Raw genomic sequence first — 17,657 nt, forward strand, 5'->3', positions numbered from 1 at the left:
GCTTCAGTGCTCCCCAGAAGCAGGCTTGGTGTTTAAGCAAGTCAGGGAGACACCCGCCCGCAGCAGCCACCTTCCTCCAAGCTCCCGTCTCTGGTAGCAGGGTTTCATCCCCGCTGCAGAGCGGAGCGCGCTCAGGGCCCAGACAGAGGTTGGTTTTGTGCAAACACTGCAAAACCATTTCACCGTGTTTGCGTTTCCCAGGGCTGCCCCAGCACTGCTGACAGGGCAGGGGTCATGCCACCCACACCATGCCCAAGCCCCAGCACAGCACCTCGGCTCAGAGCCCCTCACAGCAAGACACGTTGGCAGATAAACGCTCTTGTCTGGCCGGGAGACCAACACCGTCCACATGGTACCATGCACCTACCCTCCACCTGGTATTTTTTTAGTTACAGGAGCTACTGAGAGTAATAAAACATTTGGTAGAACCAGGTGATCAGCTTCACCAGCCAGGAGACATCACCCACCACCAGAGGAAAACCTCTCGCTAGTAGTCATCTTCCAGGTGATGAGCATGGCCAAACAAAAATAGTTTTCCAAAACACATCCTATTCTCCATATGGAACGCTGTACAGGGAGTTGTAGGAGGCGCAATTCAGCACATTGGCTGCTTCCTATGTGAAACTTGTGGCCTGAATGTGCTTCCAGCATTCAATGCTGCAACAGTGGAAAAGAAATTAGGACAAGCTACTGGAAAATAACAGAATTTGAGAAAAAAAAAAAAAAAAAGGGCTATGTAAGCCTGCAGTAGCTGTGGAGACAAAGACACTAAAAACCCAGCTCCTTGCAGTGCAGCTATTGATGAACCACAAAACACCTTCTCGCTGAAGCCTTTTCAGAATCTAGACAATACCATAAAGAAGTCAAATCAAAGAGTGAAATACTTTGGCTTATCCTGTACCCAATCGCTTGATTGCATGAAGAAGTGAAAAGCAGCAGTCAGAAGCTTTTAATCCAGCACCAACCTTCTCTACTCTAAGCCTGCTTGGCAGCTGCGAAGCACCCCCGCTGCTGCTGGGGTCCCTTCCCTCTCCCCTACGCTTACTGCTATATAATTACAAGAGTCAACACCAGAAACACAGCTACAGCAGTTCTGACCAACATTACTGTTAATGAAACTTTCTGCCAGGGAAGTAAACAAACAGCATTTAAGACAAAGCACAACATATTCCTGGCTGCGATTTCAAGCCCAGGTGAGTGGTGTTCCAGCCAGGCACTAATGCTGCACCACTGGAGGAGACCCACATGTCTCAAGGATTTCATACGGCTTTCCCACATTAAACCCAGTTTATTTTGATCTTTCTGGTCTGGCAAGGCAGTTCCCAGCCAAACGTTCATGACTTCAGGCCACTGTGGGGGGAAGACCTTGTTACAATGCAGCTGTATGAATAAAGCCTACTGCTGGTGTATTTCAACATGTTAAACTACTTGATAGTCAGACAAAGGATTATATTTAATAATTGACAGCATGAACTAGGTATGTGCACAACACAGCTGTGTAAAGATTCAAATGAAGCAATATGAACCACAGGAATTGTGCTTCAAGAGCTAAAACCAGCACTTTTCTGGCTTCCAAAGAACTCAGACTTTGGGATCTCAGGCTCAATTACCACAGCCATCACCAAGAAAACTATCACAAACCAAGGAAGCACATGTAAGCATTCAGAATTCTATGATCTAAAAATACAGCAGTTGCACAGGACTTGAGATGGGGGAAAAGAACGGGTGAAAATTCTAGAAATACTGAAGTGCCTCAAGTACAAGCAGAACTTACTTTAAAAAAAAAGACTTAAAGTCTTTTAGCAAAAGCACCTGTGGCTGCACACTGGTCAGGAATCCAGCTAGCCTGAAAAACTGCAGCATTTGAACTACAAGAGGAATTCCCTGGCACAATCCCAGCAGAAAAAAACCCTGTATTATGCATTTGTCAATTTGTTATTGGTCACAAGTGTTTCTCTTTTCTGTGCTTGTCAGGACCCAATCCCTTCTTGCTCCAGTGCTCTGACCACATTCCGCAACCCCTTCCACAGCCCCATTCTGTGGCAGTTTCTCAAATTCATCCCTATCGCATGCTGCTGAACAGACTGCTCACTCACTGAATACCCTCTGGAATAAAACAGCCATCACTTATAGAAAAAAACAAGTAGTTTATTTTTTTTAAATTTTATGTTCCTGGCTCCTCTTCACTGCATTCGGACTTCATCTTCTTCTGCAAGTGCAAAGCACAGAGTTAGCAAGACCATTAAAAATGCCCAGAGAGATCACACATAATGACGTGAAACAGGAATCAGTGCGTCAGAACAGGCCATGTGCCTGTCAAATGCTCTCTAGGATCCCAAGTTCTCATGTCAGCCTTCAGATTAAATGAGCAGCATTCACATTTTTGTCTGCTTCATAAATTTCAAAGTTCTGAAACAGCTTTGTGTTTTACTACCCTAGAAACAAGAGCAGCAGTGACAAATCACACACGATTCAATAGGAACTCACCAATCGAATCGCACTGGCTTCACATCTTACAGGTTCAGTTGTGGCATATCTAAGCTGTTACTTACCCATGAGTGAGTTTAGGCACTTTGCATGTTGCTTCTCACACAAGATTTTAATATCTGAAGTTCCCCCTTGTAGTTTTATTGGTAAATTAAGAGGGAAAACATCATAAACTTAACTTGGCAGAGCTGGAATTCATTTCCCTAAATCGTTATCTGCTTATGCTCTGTATGTGCTAATCTGTATTCCAAGTTATTGTGAACATTCACCGTTCACTGCAATACTTCAGGAAAGTAGCTTTTTAACATCTTTTAGTTGGATTAACATTTGAGAAGCAGTTACTCTATTGTGCCCCTTTTTCCTTGCTGACAATCACCCACTCCATTCACTGGAGCCTGAAAGGAGAAACGGTTATTTCTTGTTTGACCACCTATAGGATTCAGAGGACAGAGTTTGTATTTCATGCTGCAGGGCTGAAAAGCCTCAAACAATGGTTAGATCTTCGCTCTACAAAAGAAAGTCAGAAGAGTTTTATATAAAACTGAGATTAATCAAGGGCTAGTTTCAGGCAGGAACTACATAATAGATCACAGGGTGATGGGCTACCGAGCTCCCAGGGTAGTGTAAGGACACTGCTTACTTACTTGTTCACTTGTTATCTTGGTCCCTCCACATATCACTGGGCATCATGCTGGATGTGCTCATGCTCGGCTCCTGAACTAGGAAAACATTCAGAAGTTACACCCACAGTGATTTTGAAATCTTCTGTACAAACCCATGTCTAGAAAGGTATTTTTAACCACTGCTGTCAAGATATCAAGCCCAGATGGGAGTCTGGGTGCTCAACCCCACAGCTTGACAGCAGGTACTAAGTTCTACCCTATGCATTTAACGTATTCCCTTGTACCGATTTCTCGATATTCAGTGACTGAACATCAAGCGTCCAGAAGCCTTTATTATTTCACCCGCTCAGAACAAGAAGTTATGCTTACTTCCCATGGATGAGCACTCCGGTTTCACTCAGCTTTCATCTTCACCTAAAGGATAACAACTGAAGTTATTATAGTAATACACAGAAAATTCTGACCATTTCAAAACTAACTTAAAAATAAGGTTTTAAGATACGATACATGGACTGATTAGTTATGAGGGGGGGAATTTACAAATTATTCCAAAATATTAAGTGGAAGAATAAGGGGCAGAAATAGGCTAGCCTAAACACTTGTAACGACATGAAGGAATATGCAGGTAGTTGACTGAAGAACTGCGCCTTGTCTGAGCACAAACCGTAAAATCACCAGTCTGAGTACAATGAAGTTTGATTGCAGCCAGAGGTATACTATCCCTTATGTGAAGGCATTAACAATTTTGTCAAGCTACTTCCAACTCTTTTACCCTAGCTTGTCTCCTGTAGTAATGCCCTCTTTCCTCTCCTTCATGAAGGAGTGCAATGGCCCTGGACTCCTAGCAGCCCTCAGGTTCAGTAATAGCCCTACAAGTGCTTCAAAAGCCAAAGGAAGACACTAGAGGTTAGCAATATCAGTCTACTGCCTTTACTCTCGGCAACAGATTCTTCCCTTCTGAAGACCCACCCCTCTACTGTAGCTAAGTTGAGGGCAAACTGCAATGGTCAGCAGCTAGGGATGTAGTACCAGGCTCTGGGCACACCTCAAGTTGGGAGGCAAATCACATCATGGTCACAATGTGATCTGACCAGGCAGGGAGAAGTTCAAGTTTAGTCTCAAACCCACCACCTGGGTTTTATCATGGCCCTCAGGAGCAGAAGTGTAGTATGCACGTTTTGTTTTCTATGCCATAGCAACAAACACCATGCATAAGGGATACTATATCTTTGTGCATCCTTTTAACACTCCAGATTCACTTATAGCCACACTCCTCCCAACCCTCCCCAGTTAGCTCTTCAGTACTGGTGTTCAGAAGCAACATTTATAGAGATGGGGTATTCACAGACCACTGCGGGATTGCACAGCCAAGTCCTAACGTGTCAATCATTATCTAGCAGCAATGACAGAGGTGGGAGAAGGCCAATCCTCCCTTTTTTTTCCTTTTCCAGTAAGCAGCTATTTAACAGCCCCACTAGCTTGTATGGAGAGAAAAAAAAAAATCTGAAGCTAATTAGCAGATTCCAAACTTGCTAGTAATGGAAGAAGCCAAGTAATTACCCAGAGCAGCATACTTTTTATGCATCCTTGCCAACATGCTTAGCCTCATTGAACATAATGGAACAAAACGCTGGCCTTCCTGATCGTGTCACTGCAGCTGGCAATGATTAACAGAGACATGCAACCCCATTACTGCTCGAGTCCTAAAACTACTCACAGGCCTCAGTGTTTAGCTATGGGGAAAACTGCAAGCAAATCAACACTTTGTATGCTTAATGTTACAGTAAAGCCCCCATACACACTATGCTGTGCTCTCTCCTGACAGCACCAGTATCTGGATCTGAGGGCCTAGCAGGTACGCATATGTATTCTGACACCACACTTCTGAGCTTCAGGTAAGCTTTTGAGAAAAAGTGTATTTCACACACAGATAAAACCAAGATGAAACACAATGCGAGCACTGTAATGTCATTTCTTGTACCCACTCGTTACAGACTGATTTAGAGCAGACATGACTATTTGCTTTTAAGTTAGCTACCACACCAAGTTTCATTACTGCAGACAGTCAGAGCTGGTATGAGACCCATGGTTCAGTCACATATTGCTTGCTCCAATAGCGTCAAAAACCTGCTAGTTCAAGTACGTAGAACAAGGCAGATGTGCCAATAACCCCTCCACGACATTCCTGCAGGTCAAGTCAAGTATCCAGAGCACACTGGAAAAACTGGTCCGATCTGAGCACTGGTTTAAAGATTAATAATTCAGTTTTGCTACATGACAGTACGCATACTGCCATCATTTTTGCAACTGAATTCTAGCCACAGGTAAGAGTAAGCCATCACAAAAAGCCAAACTGACTTTGTGACAGGTGGTGTCACTGCTTGACTAGCTAGAATTCGGCTACACTCACTGCGGTGTAACCAAAGACCTGTTATGATCTTAAGGTGCAGCTGCTACTTCAAGCTTTCAATGGAACATGAAAAGATAGCTACAGCAGAGGGCAAGGCTGTCCAGATCCCCTGTTCACCAGCAAAAGTCTTGCCTGGAAGATAACGCAGAAGGTTCAAATGTGACAATAATACCAGAAACAAGTATGCAAAGCAGAACTTTGCAGAACAAGCGGGAAAACACATTACAACACCTCTGAAATAAACTGAGCATCAGACAAAGAGCTAGATCATGTGCTGAAACAAGGGACCTTGAAATTCAGGTTCAAGAGCTAATGCAAAAGAGCTGGAGATCAGCATGTCTGGGTGTCTGGAAGCGTAAGCATATTAATCCTGAAACACTACATTCAGTACTTCTAGTAATGAAGAGTTTAGAATTACAGCCCCAAGACTGATGAAAAATGAAATTGAGCATTACGCTACCAGGATGACTCTACGAGGCAGAAATACAGAATCTCATCACTGTCAATTAAAGGCAGAGGAATGTATATTATGCTTGTCAATCAAAGATTAAAATAAAGACAACTGAAATGTCCAGTAAGCTCTATGAAACTACTCACGAGGATATTCATTCAAGCACTCATTTGTATGTCCTCAAAAATATTCCAAATCCGCCTCAAAGCTGACTGCATTAGCAAGTTTAAAGTGACTATCGCATAGTGCACACAAGGCTAGAGCAGTGGTTACTAACGCATTTCCTGCTGAGCCAAGACTCTACGAAGGGATGCGCTGCAGATGGGCCATTTTGTCACTACAGGAAGTTTAAACAGTCCTTTTCTAGGCACTGACAGCACCTAGGTGACTAGTTAAGTGAGGTTAAGATCACGCTCCCTCTTCCCCACAGAGCTCATCTAAGAATATCTTCATTACATCGGAACTAAGAAAAATCCACACAAGCCGAGTCGTATGTACAAAGGAATCGGGTCTGAAAATACTTATCTAAGAATCACAGTAAGTTGCTTATTAACTCTGAACAAGACAAAGCTTAAAACCGAAAACCACGCAGCTTTGATGCAAGCTTAACATACAGGTATGAGGAGTGCTGCACTGTAATTCCACAGTCAGAAGTGTGATGTCAGAATACCCACAGTATAAGATTACATAGAAAGTCACCAAGTTATATTATATTGCTTGTTACCTACCTGTATGCAGTCGGCAATGAGAATCTTGGAGCAAGCAGGAATACTACATCCGGGTCCTAATGTCCATTGCCATTTGTGGTACTACGTTCCTCACAGTTATGAACTGCAGAAATGCTGGCTAAGTGCAGTTATGTAGCAGGCCACTAGTTTTAAGTGTAAATTGCAGTCTCAAACTCCAGCAAAAACTTGCTGCCACAGTAAATGGTTGCCAAGGAGAAGCCAAGAATTTTTCTACCACAAAAATGCCACAAAATCTCAAAAGCAGTTTCAGTTTCTCATCAGCTGTATAAATGATTAGTGTAATGTGTCTACACCAGAAGATAAGATTATTCTGTATTCGTTTCTGAGAAAGTGTGAAGATATATGTATAGCGATACCAGTTTCTACATGCTGCAGTTTTTAGAGATCTCAGTGTCAAAATGGGCTCAATTTCGATAAAGCAAGCTAAATTGCAACAGCCAATGTCCTCTAAGTCCAGTACAAAAATGTGTTATGTGATCCAGACCATCCAAAAACAGGTCTGCCCAACGGAAGCACTTTTTCCAAATGGTTTTAAAGATTCAATCATATAAATCTGATTTTATGAAAAAAGTCCAAAACCTCATAGGAACAGATCAAAGGAACATAACTTTCTCGCCTCCCACGTTAGCAACTTTATCACATTTTAAAGTTGACATGTTTGCCAGCTTTTAAGACACCACCTTTAAAAGGTCTTGAAAAGAAGTTGGCTAGTTAATTGTATGCCTGTTTAATACATGCAACTCAAAGCAGAACTTGTTTTAGAAACTCTGCTTATGCAGCTACAACAAAGCCACATTTAACCAAACTTTCAGATGTTTTGAAAACTGCCAAATCTTTCAATATACTTACTAGTCATGGTTTTGCAACTCAGCTATTTTTAATACCTAGCAATGGTAGCTTACGTACAAAACAGGGGTACCAAAAGACAACCTCTGTAAGGTACAAGGACATCAGCATCCTTCACTCTTCCAAGTTACAGAACTACAAAAGAACATACTTTAGGATATGCACCAGCATCTCTTTAATAAAGAATGACATGTAATCTGAAAAATAAACTGAAAAAATTAATTTAATGTTTACGTTCAGAATTCCCCATCTCAGACACCTTCACCTTTTGCGGGTGTCCCATGAACACCCTCTTCAGGAAAACACAGGCATTATTTAATACTACTTCAATAAAGCAAATTGCATCGGTACTGCTGATTTTTAAACTAAAGTATCCAATACAAGTACTCCCAAATACTTGGTCTGCAGTTTAGGAACTGCCAATTCTGAATTTCCTGAATTCATTCTTGTAGCATGTTCTCAACCCTCAAACTTTTCTGGGAAAATAAGAAGCGTTCACCAAACAAGCTGAGTCGCTATTTAGTGCGCTTAATATTCCAAGTCAGTGTTACCTGGTATCAACATTTCACAACATGCTATTTTTTCATTTAAGGAGTAACAGCACTTACAGTGAGTACTTCAAGAGGGATCATCTGCACTCTGAAAAACACTGCAATCTGACACTGAAGTTTTAACCGCAGAGAAAATTTAGCACAGAATTTAGAATTAGCCAATGCGTAGCACAAGGAATAGAAAGATCTTTGGAAGATTAAAGCTACTCACAGAATACCCAGTAGTTGGGGAATCGTGTGAAGGTACAGCCAAACTAAGTTTACCTACTTTGTGCCAAGCAGGTTGATGTATCCTGCATTAACACCAAGGTATTTTACACTGGGAAGTCAGGTTCCCAGCTTACCTGATACAATGTAATAATAAGCAAAGCAACCACCTTATCAATGAGTCCAGAATGCTTTGAAATTCTTCTGGGGCTTAATAAAATATGAACAGCAAGCTAACGAATTCATCAATCTTCTACAAAAGAACCTTAAAGGGAGTTTATTTGTACTGCGTAGTATTAGCTATTAAACTCCAGATTCAGATACTACTTTTGATGCATTATCTCCAAACATCAATAATAAAAGAGCGATAACCATCATGCAAGCAAGCTAATTTCTGTATTTTACATACAGGTTTTTAGGATTTGCCCACCAGCTACATGATTTCAGAATAGTTCCTGCAGTCCCCATAATACAAATGATTGTATTCTGAACTATGCAAATTAGTCCACTCAGTTAGCATGAGGACATAAGCAAGTTAACCGTAATCACTCAAGTACACTTCTGGTCTTTTTGCCAAGCAATTTCAGGCAAGTATACAATACGGAGCAAGGCCAGATCCTGTAATCTCAGACAGCTTAAGAGCATATAAATATCACATTAACAATCCTTTAGTTAGAAGTCAGCCAATACAAGTCATTCTATGAATTTCTTTTAAAATAACCATTGCTAGTCTTCTGCTTAAAGTCTTTAAAAGATTCCAAGCAGTAACTGCCAAGGTGGTTAAGTGCTACCATCCCACCACCCGTCATCCATAGCTAAATTACGAAATTCATTACATACTGCACTGCTTGCAGTGTAGCTTTAATTAATGTATCTTGCAGCACTTGCAAGATTTCCGTTTGCTTCCTCACTGCAGCACAATTAATGCTCAAAAAAAATCTGCACCTGCTGGAAAGTTAGGCTACTATTTAACCCAATCTTAAGCTAGAGGCATTACGGGAAGAGATTTCACTCTTCACTACAGTTCCACACCCTGGTCTAAGTTTGACCTCCACTCAAGGCTCTTGGTTTACTGCGGAAGGTGTGGTATTTAGCCTCATGTTTAACCACGGATGGCAAGAAGAGTTACTACATTTAGTTTTCTATTTATTTGAAGCACAGTAAAAAAAAGTTGGTACACTTTGGGAATTCAGTGGCACAAGGTACACTGCCATCAAGTTAGGGACGTTATACATCAAAAAAACAGCTAAATTTGTTTTGAAACACTGCATTACATAATTAAATTGTACTCGCCCAAACAGACCACTTACAAATATTAGGTCAGTAAGTTTCTAACATCCATAAAAATGTAGCTTTCTTACTAAAATGCAAGAATTAAAAAGTTGGTGTCTAAACAAGACAGACAAAAACAAACTGGAATGAAACTACAGGTCACATCTAAAATCGGGGCTTTTTGTTTGGGCCTTCATATTCTTCTCTCCCTCTACCATATCCTGTTGGTGTTCCAGGCCCCATTCCTCTAGGACCCTGGCCACCCACAGGCCCCGCACCTCCCTGCCCAAAGCGTTCAGGACGCTATTGGAACAGAATTAACAGTTCATTATATGTAGTTGATGTCCATGTGTGTTAAGTATATATTTTTAGAAGGTTCCGTAGTCAAGGTTCGTCGATACAATCACCATTGAGCCGATCCACAGGTACCGGGAACATAGAAAGGAAAAAAGGGTAATTTAAAAATTAGTTTATTGTAATACATGCCTTGAGGTATGTTCCCACTTGATGCATTCTCATACATCTGTTACAAAGAACAGATCCTCCCTGCAGTGCTAGAAATGTAAGCATTAGTGCAGATGTGAATTAACAACTTTTCCAAAAGAGCTCTAGCAATTTTCAACCAAGTTAATGCAAATAGCTTGCAAACTTCTCACCTTTAGTGCAGTAAAAGCTCAGATTACATCACTGTCATTTCCAAATAAGCCTAGCCAGAGAACGTATCTTCAGTTCACTGAAGTAGGAGCTGACATTCATAAAATGTCATTGTAAACAGAATGCCTACTCACCAGTTAATGGCATGTGCTGCAATAGAGACCATGTGCTTTTCAAGATGGGGTTAAGACTACGGTCTGCTGACTAAACTGCAGAGGCCTTAGGCAGTAACCAAAACTGATTGTGAGCACTACTGGATTGCAAGAAGAAAAAAAAAAAAGTGAAAAAAGCTAATGACCAGTGATTTACCTAACCAACGCAACTGCTCGATCAGAAGACTTGCATTTGTTAAAATCCCATGTACTCCGGAACTGCTGCTGTATAATATGCAAAACGTGTTCGAAGAACTACAATTTATTTGGTGTTTAGAGTTAGAACTATGCACAAAGGGTTGTGTGCATCCAGTCAGTACCTCCCTCCCCACCCCACCTTCACCACAAGCTCTTGGAAAATTCACAACTTCACAGCATTGAGTGGTTTCACACCAAGATGTAAAAGCTAAATTACCCTGCAATAAAGCAGAGACTTCAGGTATGTCTTTTACTAGTACCTCTAGTTGCATGTACTTCATTCAGTTACTGTATCAGTAGGTGTGATCAGCATTCAGTCTATAGAACTGGCAAATTATAAAGTCAAAGATAGTTTTATACTTTCATTTCAAGCAAGTTTTCCACTACCGAGTAACTGAACAATGGTAGGTTGGTTGTTACTGAAAGTATCTGGAACTGAAAATTCACACTTCAAGTTCTTGACTTCTGAAAGTCAGTATCAATCCTTCCAAGAAAGGAATTTCAGAAATTACCTAGGTTCTTTCTGCCTAATTCATGGCAACTTAAGCTTATCTCCAATTCTGTTCGAAAGATTATCAGCCCAGGAACTGTGACAGCATTGTGTGGCAGAGATCCCCATCCTAAGAAACTCAAGGCAGTTAAACCATCTTACTGTCACACCTTTTGACCATAGCACGTTTTCAAGTATTACACAAGTTCAGCATGCACCTGTACCATGATTTTCAGGAGAAAAATGTACACAGCATTCACCACAGACTGCTTAACTGTTCACGGGAAACTTAGGAAATGCTTAAGTATCAGTAGATTATATAGATACATTAAGGCCAACGGCACTGTCTACTGAAATCAATGATGCTCTGCAAAGTTACCATTCCGAAGATATGGTTCCCCAAAAAAAACGGAAGATACCTGACAAGCTACTATGGTAGCTCACCACGTTAAGCCAGAGGCCTAAACCCACCCAAAAATCATTTAGTTCAGCTTGTGCTACAGAGTGTACACCCTTTCAGGAGGGTGAAAGCACACCAATACCGCCACCTAAGCCAACATAGATTTCCATCCTACCCATTGAACATTTCTTTAATCTACACCCGTATGGCTTCAGTGTGGTAACACCAAGCAGGCTCAAAGCCCATTTCACACATATAGTGTGCCAAAAATAGTACAGTTTGGAAACATACCTCAGAACATGAGATATGCCGTAGCTTTAGCAAACTCTACCTACATAGTCATGCCCAACACGGGAAAACAAGAACAGGCTATCATTCCTCTGAGATAGGAACCACAAAATGGCTACAGTCAAGGATCACTGGAACATGCCTAAAGCTAAAAACCAGCATTTCTGCTCTTCTATAGCAAACATCAGCATACAGAGTAAGTGATATGCTGTTTACCATTGATTACTTAAAAGTTAATCTGCTGCTTAAATAGACATGAGCGCAGATTTCTGAATTAACAGCATACCCATACCAACATGCATCAGTCCTAACTAGGCTTGGAAGGGCCAAAATAAATGCAATGTTGCACACTGCAAAGGAGAACAAAAAAATATCCCTTGTCCACAAATACAGAATGTCAAATTGCTGAAAGTCTACTACATTATGTATTTTAATTATGAAATTTGGCAGATTCTCTGGAATTTACAAAAAAATCCTTCCAAGCCTAACAGTGACGCAGAATTTCCAAAGTCCAATAAAATCAGAGTTAATTGCAAATATGCTTAACAGCACATTTGAATTCACTTACAAACAACTTCCGACTGTGTAAGCTACCATAATGGTTAAGAACTAATCTAATACTACATACTGCCACACTAGTCTTCATGTTAAATACCTGACAAGAAAGTCAGCAGTTAACAGTGAAATTTACACAACCATCCGAACACTGGTAGAGAATTCAATCCCCAGCCACATTTCCCTTGTGCTAAACTAAAGCCACCACAGGATACATTACCATGTCACTTCCCATCATAGAACCACTCATGGCTGCTTGGCCAACTCCTGGATTAGCTTCATAACCTATGCCGCCACCACCTCCGAGAGGTGGAAATTTCTGGGCTGCAGAAGCATAAGGATCTATGAAAGAGAAATATATAATCATATTCTGACAATTTCTAAGTTAACCACATAAAGTAATTATTTAAAAATTCTTTACCTCCCATGTTCATTGTGGTGGCACCACCCATTCTCATGTCTCTCTCCCTCTGCATAGAAGAAACAGCTTTTAACATGGATCATCAACTACTGAAATCTGTACTTTTCAGGAGATAAAGCACATGTACAGCCAACTACAACCATTTCACCTACGCAAAGACATTGCATTATCTAACCTAAAGGAAGCAAAATGCATCAATCTTGAAAACACATCCAAAAAAAATCCTCAACACTGTAAGGTACCCAAGAAACAACATGATTTCACTTACTGGATCCATGTAACCCATTCTACTATAATTCTCTTCCCTCTGTCTCCTCATTTGTTCTTCCATCTCCCGCTGACGTATCATCATTTCCTCTTCCCGCCTGCGACGCTCCTCCTCCTGCCTGATCATTCCAAAGCAGACCATTAAACCCCAGAAGTGTAACACGTTCAATACTTAGCTCATCAATATCACCAGCATGAGCAATTTAGAACGCACGGAATGATTACACTTAGGCAAAAAAAGATACTGTATGATGCTCAAATACTCAAGGAAAAACTTACACTGCAGTTCAATTTCTCATACACAAACTGAAGCGGCAATGGTGTTTCTTGAAAAATAAAAACTTTCACATAAGTCATTTAAAAAAACCCAAAAACAAATAAACACTGAAAAAAAATCCCATGAAAGCCAAACCAACCTCAGCTGAATTTCCTTGCGTTTCTGCATTTCTTGATTATGGAGTTCTTCCATACGTCTCAATTCTTCCTGACGCCTCATAAGGTCTACAGAAATGAAGCTTGTCAGCAGCTATTTCACAAACTCATGTCAGATTTAAACTCAAGATTTTAACTAGATCAACCTCATCTGCACCAGCTGCCTTCCGCATCACTATTCTTAAGAATAGTTCATTCAAAAATGGAAAAACTATCAGTTGCTCTTTTTTAAGCCTTAAATTCTCAAGTTAGCAATAGGAAGCATGAATTTATTAATTAACAGCCATACATTTAAGCCAGCATTTAAAGCAAAAAGATGACACAGAATTCAGAGCCAACTACCTTGCCGCAAGAGGTTTGCCTGATGCTCGTGATAAGCATCTTCCATCTCACTTTCAAGTTTGTCCTTGGCATCTTTCATGTTTTTTGCTACTTGCTCTCTCTGCTGTTTTTCCATTTCATCTAAAGATTTCCACCTCTGGGAATATTCAAATTCAAAACTGCCAGGCTGAGCAAAACGGGGAGGAGTCTCCCTTTCCCTGCAGAAAGGAAAATGCCCATTCAAACTGGGTAAACCTGAAAACTGAAGGTCACTAAAAGACCACAAGCATAAGAACAGAATTACCAGGGAACATCACAGGAGCCCTGAAAAATACTACCTCACAATTATGTGACAGAAAACTTGCTGTGACAGAATGCTGACAGCAATACAGCATTTCACACACTTAAACCAGCAGCATTTAATATGAATAAATTCTATGACTACTGCAGCAGATATGGAGACTCCTGGACTATCACATCCAAGTAAATCTTCCCACTTACAGTTTTACTGCAAGTTTATCTTGTTCTTAAGTCTTCATTAGAAAATCCACTGCTGGCAACTGCCAGTGGCAAAATCCTCAAACAAGACAGGCCTTTGACCAAGTAGGTACAGCTGCTCGAAACAACAGCATATGAAGAGATGGATTTTTTTCAGTGCTGACTTACCCAAAGCACTATCTGTCAAAGGCAAGTAATAATCTTCACTTTAACTTAAATAGTTTTCAAAATGCCTGAGAGCCAACAGTTTGTCACAGGAAAAAAATGGAGTCTCAGATTCACTAATTAATAGAACAACACTAGGAAAATTCTAAAGCTTTCCATACATTAACAATGTAACAAGTTTTAACACTTTAGGAACACTATACTAACCTACACTGTTTTCATAGACACTACCTCTATTAAATTGTTTACAGGTTTTGGTCAGAGCAAGCAATTCTGAACACTTCCTCATACAAACAAGACAGCCTGGATCTCCCCCCTGCACTCCCTTTTGTGACCTGGGAAAATACAACATTTCTGTAACAAACAGATTTTAAATACAGGTCCTAACCTAAACCTGCTATTTATTAAGACTCCTACACTCTCTTATCTGCTCTTTTATGCCCAGTGGTCAGCCTCCTAAGGCAAACCCACAGGCAACTAGTTTTTATTAATCATGAAACGAGTCAAGATTTTACTTTATTTCTCATTTCGTACCATAAACATCAGTGTGTAGGTTTCCAATGGAATCATCAACATGATATATGCTTTAGGCAAGATGACAGCTTTCAACAACAGGATGAGCAAACAGCTTAAGTCTGATTTTCAGAAGTTTCTACATACACCAAAAACCATCTGTTACTGGGCTGCTATTTAGGCTTTACTGTTTCTTTGTGATACAATGTAGAAAACCGCTTGTGTAACGTTTAGTGAATATAATCTAAAAAATCAGTATATTACCTAAAAACAAACTACTACAAAAAAATCAAGATCTGAAAATACTACTCAAATCTCCAAGGTTGTTTCTGAAATATTACTCCATCTCCTTCAGAGTCTGGGATAATTCCACACGACATACATCATCTAAATAAATACTCTTTATACCAGAAGATAGTGCCTACTTTTGATACATCGGATTCTTCTGAGCGAGCTTTTCTGGAAGACCATCTTCATCATCCAGTTGCTCCAATGGTTCCACAATAACTGGCCTAGGAGTGCTGAACAAAAAAAACCTCATTTTACTTTTCCCTAAGAATCTCCATTCTGAAAAACTAGAAGCTGACGATTTTATTCAGCTTAAAACTAAAAACCCTGAACTGCAAAATACTTACGTTGTCAACAAAAACACTCCTTCAGTACACCGTTCAAATGCTTTTCTTGCAGCTGGCTTTGATGCAAATTCAACAATGCCTTTTCCTGTTGATCTACCTCGATCATCTACAATCACAACAGCTCTTTCTACTGGACCAAACTGGGAAAAAGCTTCCTCCAGCAACTCGTTGGACACATAGGGCGAAAGATTACGCACTGAAAGAGCAGCAGCATGTGTAGCAAACCGAACACGAAGCTGTCGACCCCTCATGGGGGTATCATCCAGTTCTGCCTTCGCAATTTCTGCAAGAGCTCTAGATTCCTGAGGAAAGGTTAAGACCCAGTTTTAAAAAACCAAGCTGCAAATTACCGTTTGGTGAGAATTAAACAGACGGACGTACAGTACAAAAGCCTACCAATTTAATGAATCCAAAGCCTTTCCCCTTATTGATAAAAACCTCTCCTGGCTCCCCGTATTTGGCGAACAGTCTTTTAAAATCTTCGTCTGTTATATCAGCGGGCAAATTACCAACGAATAATCGGCAACGCTGCGTATAGGTCTTCTCCCCGGGTCGCCTCAGCAGAGAGAGGTTTGCTTTAAATCCCTACAAAGAAGCATACCAGTTCGAGCCATCACTGCGTGCCGCCCCGCCGCGGCCTCCTCCCGCCAGAGGAGCATACAAACCCACGCTGCCAGGCCAGACCAGACTCCCCGGGCTGCACTCGGCGCTGCCCAGGCACCTACGGAACACGCACTCGCCGTGTAGGTGCCCCGCAGCCCCGGCTGCCCTCGCCACCGCCGCCACCGCCCCCCTCGGCGCGGCCTCCCCGCGCCCGCCGCTCCTCCCCTCAAGATGGCGGCCGGGGCGCGCTCAGCCACCGGGCCCAGCCGCAGCCGCCGCCATCTTGTGGCTCGGGGAGGGGGAGGGGGCCATGACTCACCTCGTCCGAGAGCTTCTCGCCGCCGCCGCCGGCCGAGCCCTGCTGCGAGGAGAGGCTCTGCTGTCCCTGGTGCTGCTGCCCGCGGCCGCGCGGCTCACCGCCCGGCCCGCCGCGGTGCCCCGGCCCGCCCTTGTGCGGCCCGCCGGGCCCCTGCTGGGGGCCGCCCGGCCCCTTAGGCCCGCCGCCGGGCGACTGTCCTTGTCCTTTCTTAGGGCCGCCGGCCGGGGTGGGGCTGGGGCTCGGCTTGGGCTGCGGCTGCCCCCCCGGGCCGGAGGGAGCCGACGAGGGCGCCGACACCGGGGTCTGCTGCTGCGGCGGCTGCCCCGCGGGCAGCGCGGACGGCGGAGGCGCTCCCGGGCCCGCCTGGCTGCCAGCGGGCCCCGCCGTGGTGGCGGCGGCTGAGGACGACGAAGAAGGAGGAGCGGAGGTCGACGCGGGCGGCTTCGGAGGCTCGGGCTTCGGGCCCCCGCCCGGCGGGCCGCCCGGGCCCTGCGGGCCGCCCCCCATGGGGCCGCGGTTCTGGCCCATGCCCATGCCGGGCGGCGGAGAGCGGAAATCGTGGTTGGGGCCGCCGCGGCCACCGCCGCCGCCACGCCGGTGGAAGCCGCCTCCACCGCCGCCACGGCTACGGAACCGATCCCGCGACATGGTGGTGATGGAGGGAGAGAGGGAGAAGGAGAGGTGCTCCAGCGGCGACTGCTGCTCCTCAGAGCCCGCTGCTCAAAATGGCGGCGAGCTGAACGGCCTCGCCGCCGCCTTTGTCCGCCCCTAATATAGTTTCCCCGCCCCCGGAAACCACCCCCTCCTCCCCGCTAGCCAACCACCGGCCTCAGCAGCGACGACCGACAGGCGCAGCCACCAACAGCATGTCTCTGTTCTGCTAACTCTTTGATCTCATTGGCAAAGAACCTGCCCTCTGCCCATTGGCTCATTTGACCGCCGACGTTGGCACGGGATGATCCGTTAACCTCCGGTGTGCTGATTGGACAGTTTGATCGGCGGGAGGCGAAAACACGACGGGATGGCGGCTTGCGATTGGCTGCCTGGGCAGTCAGTCGGACGGGAGCCCGCCGGGCCGGCAGGCGGGCCGGAGCAGCCACGCGTTGCGCAGGCCGCGGCACCCGGCCCGGCCCGGCCCCGTTGGCACAGC

General features: G+C 43.5%; 1 protein-coding gene across 4 annotated transcripts; it reads right to left on the reverse strand.

Moving 5' to 3' along the window:
- Nucleotides 1-2,127: 2,127 nt before the first annotated feature.
- Nucleotides 2,128-17,270, reverse strand: SFPQ (splicing factor proline and glutamine rich). Of its 4 annotated transcripts, none has more exons than XR_008746584.1 (12): nt 16,508-17,270; nt 15,982-16,170; nt 15,586-15,887; nt 15,376-15,471; nt 13,796-13,992; nt 13,438-13,522; nt 13,023-13,140; nt 12,755-12,803; nt 12,554-12,675; nt 3,480-3,524; nt 3,132-3,206; nt 2,128-2,209 (listed from the first exon to the last, which is right to left on the reverse strand). XR_008746584.1 is itself a non-coding variant. In XM_055800113.1 (11 exons), exons 1-10 carry the CDS (start codon nt 17,153-17,155, stop codon nt 3,504-3,506), a joined length of 1,827 nt encoding a protein of 608 aa, XP_055656088.1. In that variant the 5' UTR covers nt 17,156-17,270; the 3' UTR covers nt 2,128-3,206; nt 3,480-3,503. The 4 variants fall into 4 exon arrangements, 1 of the variants encoding a protein (XP_055656088.1); XR_008746583.1 differs by having other exon boundaries at nt 3,480-9,899; XR_008746582.1 differs by having other exon boundaries at nt 2,128-3,206; nt 3,480-9,899.
- Between the last annotated feature and the right edge of the window lie 387 nt (nt 17,271-17,657).

Source organism: Falco peregrinus, chromosome 3 (genome assembly GCF_023634155.1).
Source record: "Falco peregrinus isolate bFalPer1 chromosome 3, bFalPer1.pri, whole genome shotgun sequence".
Classification (NCBI taxonomy): domain Eukaryota; kingdom Metazoa; phylum Chordata; class Aves; order Falconiformes; family Falconidae; genus Falco; species Falco peregrinus.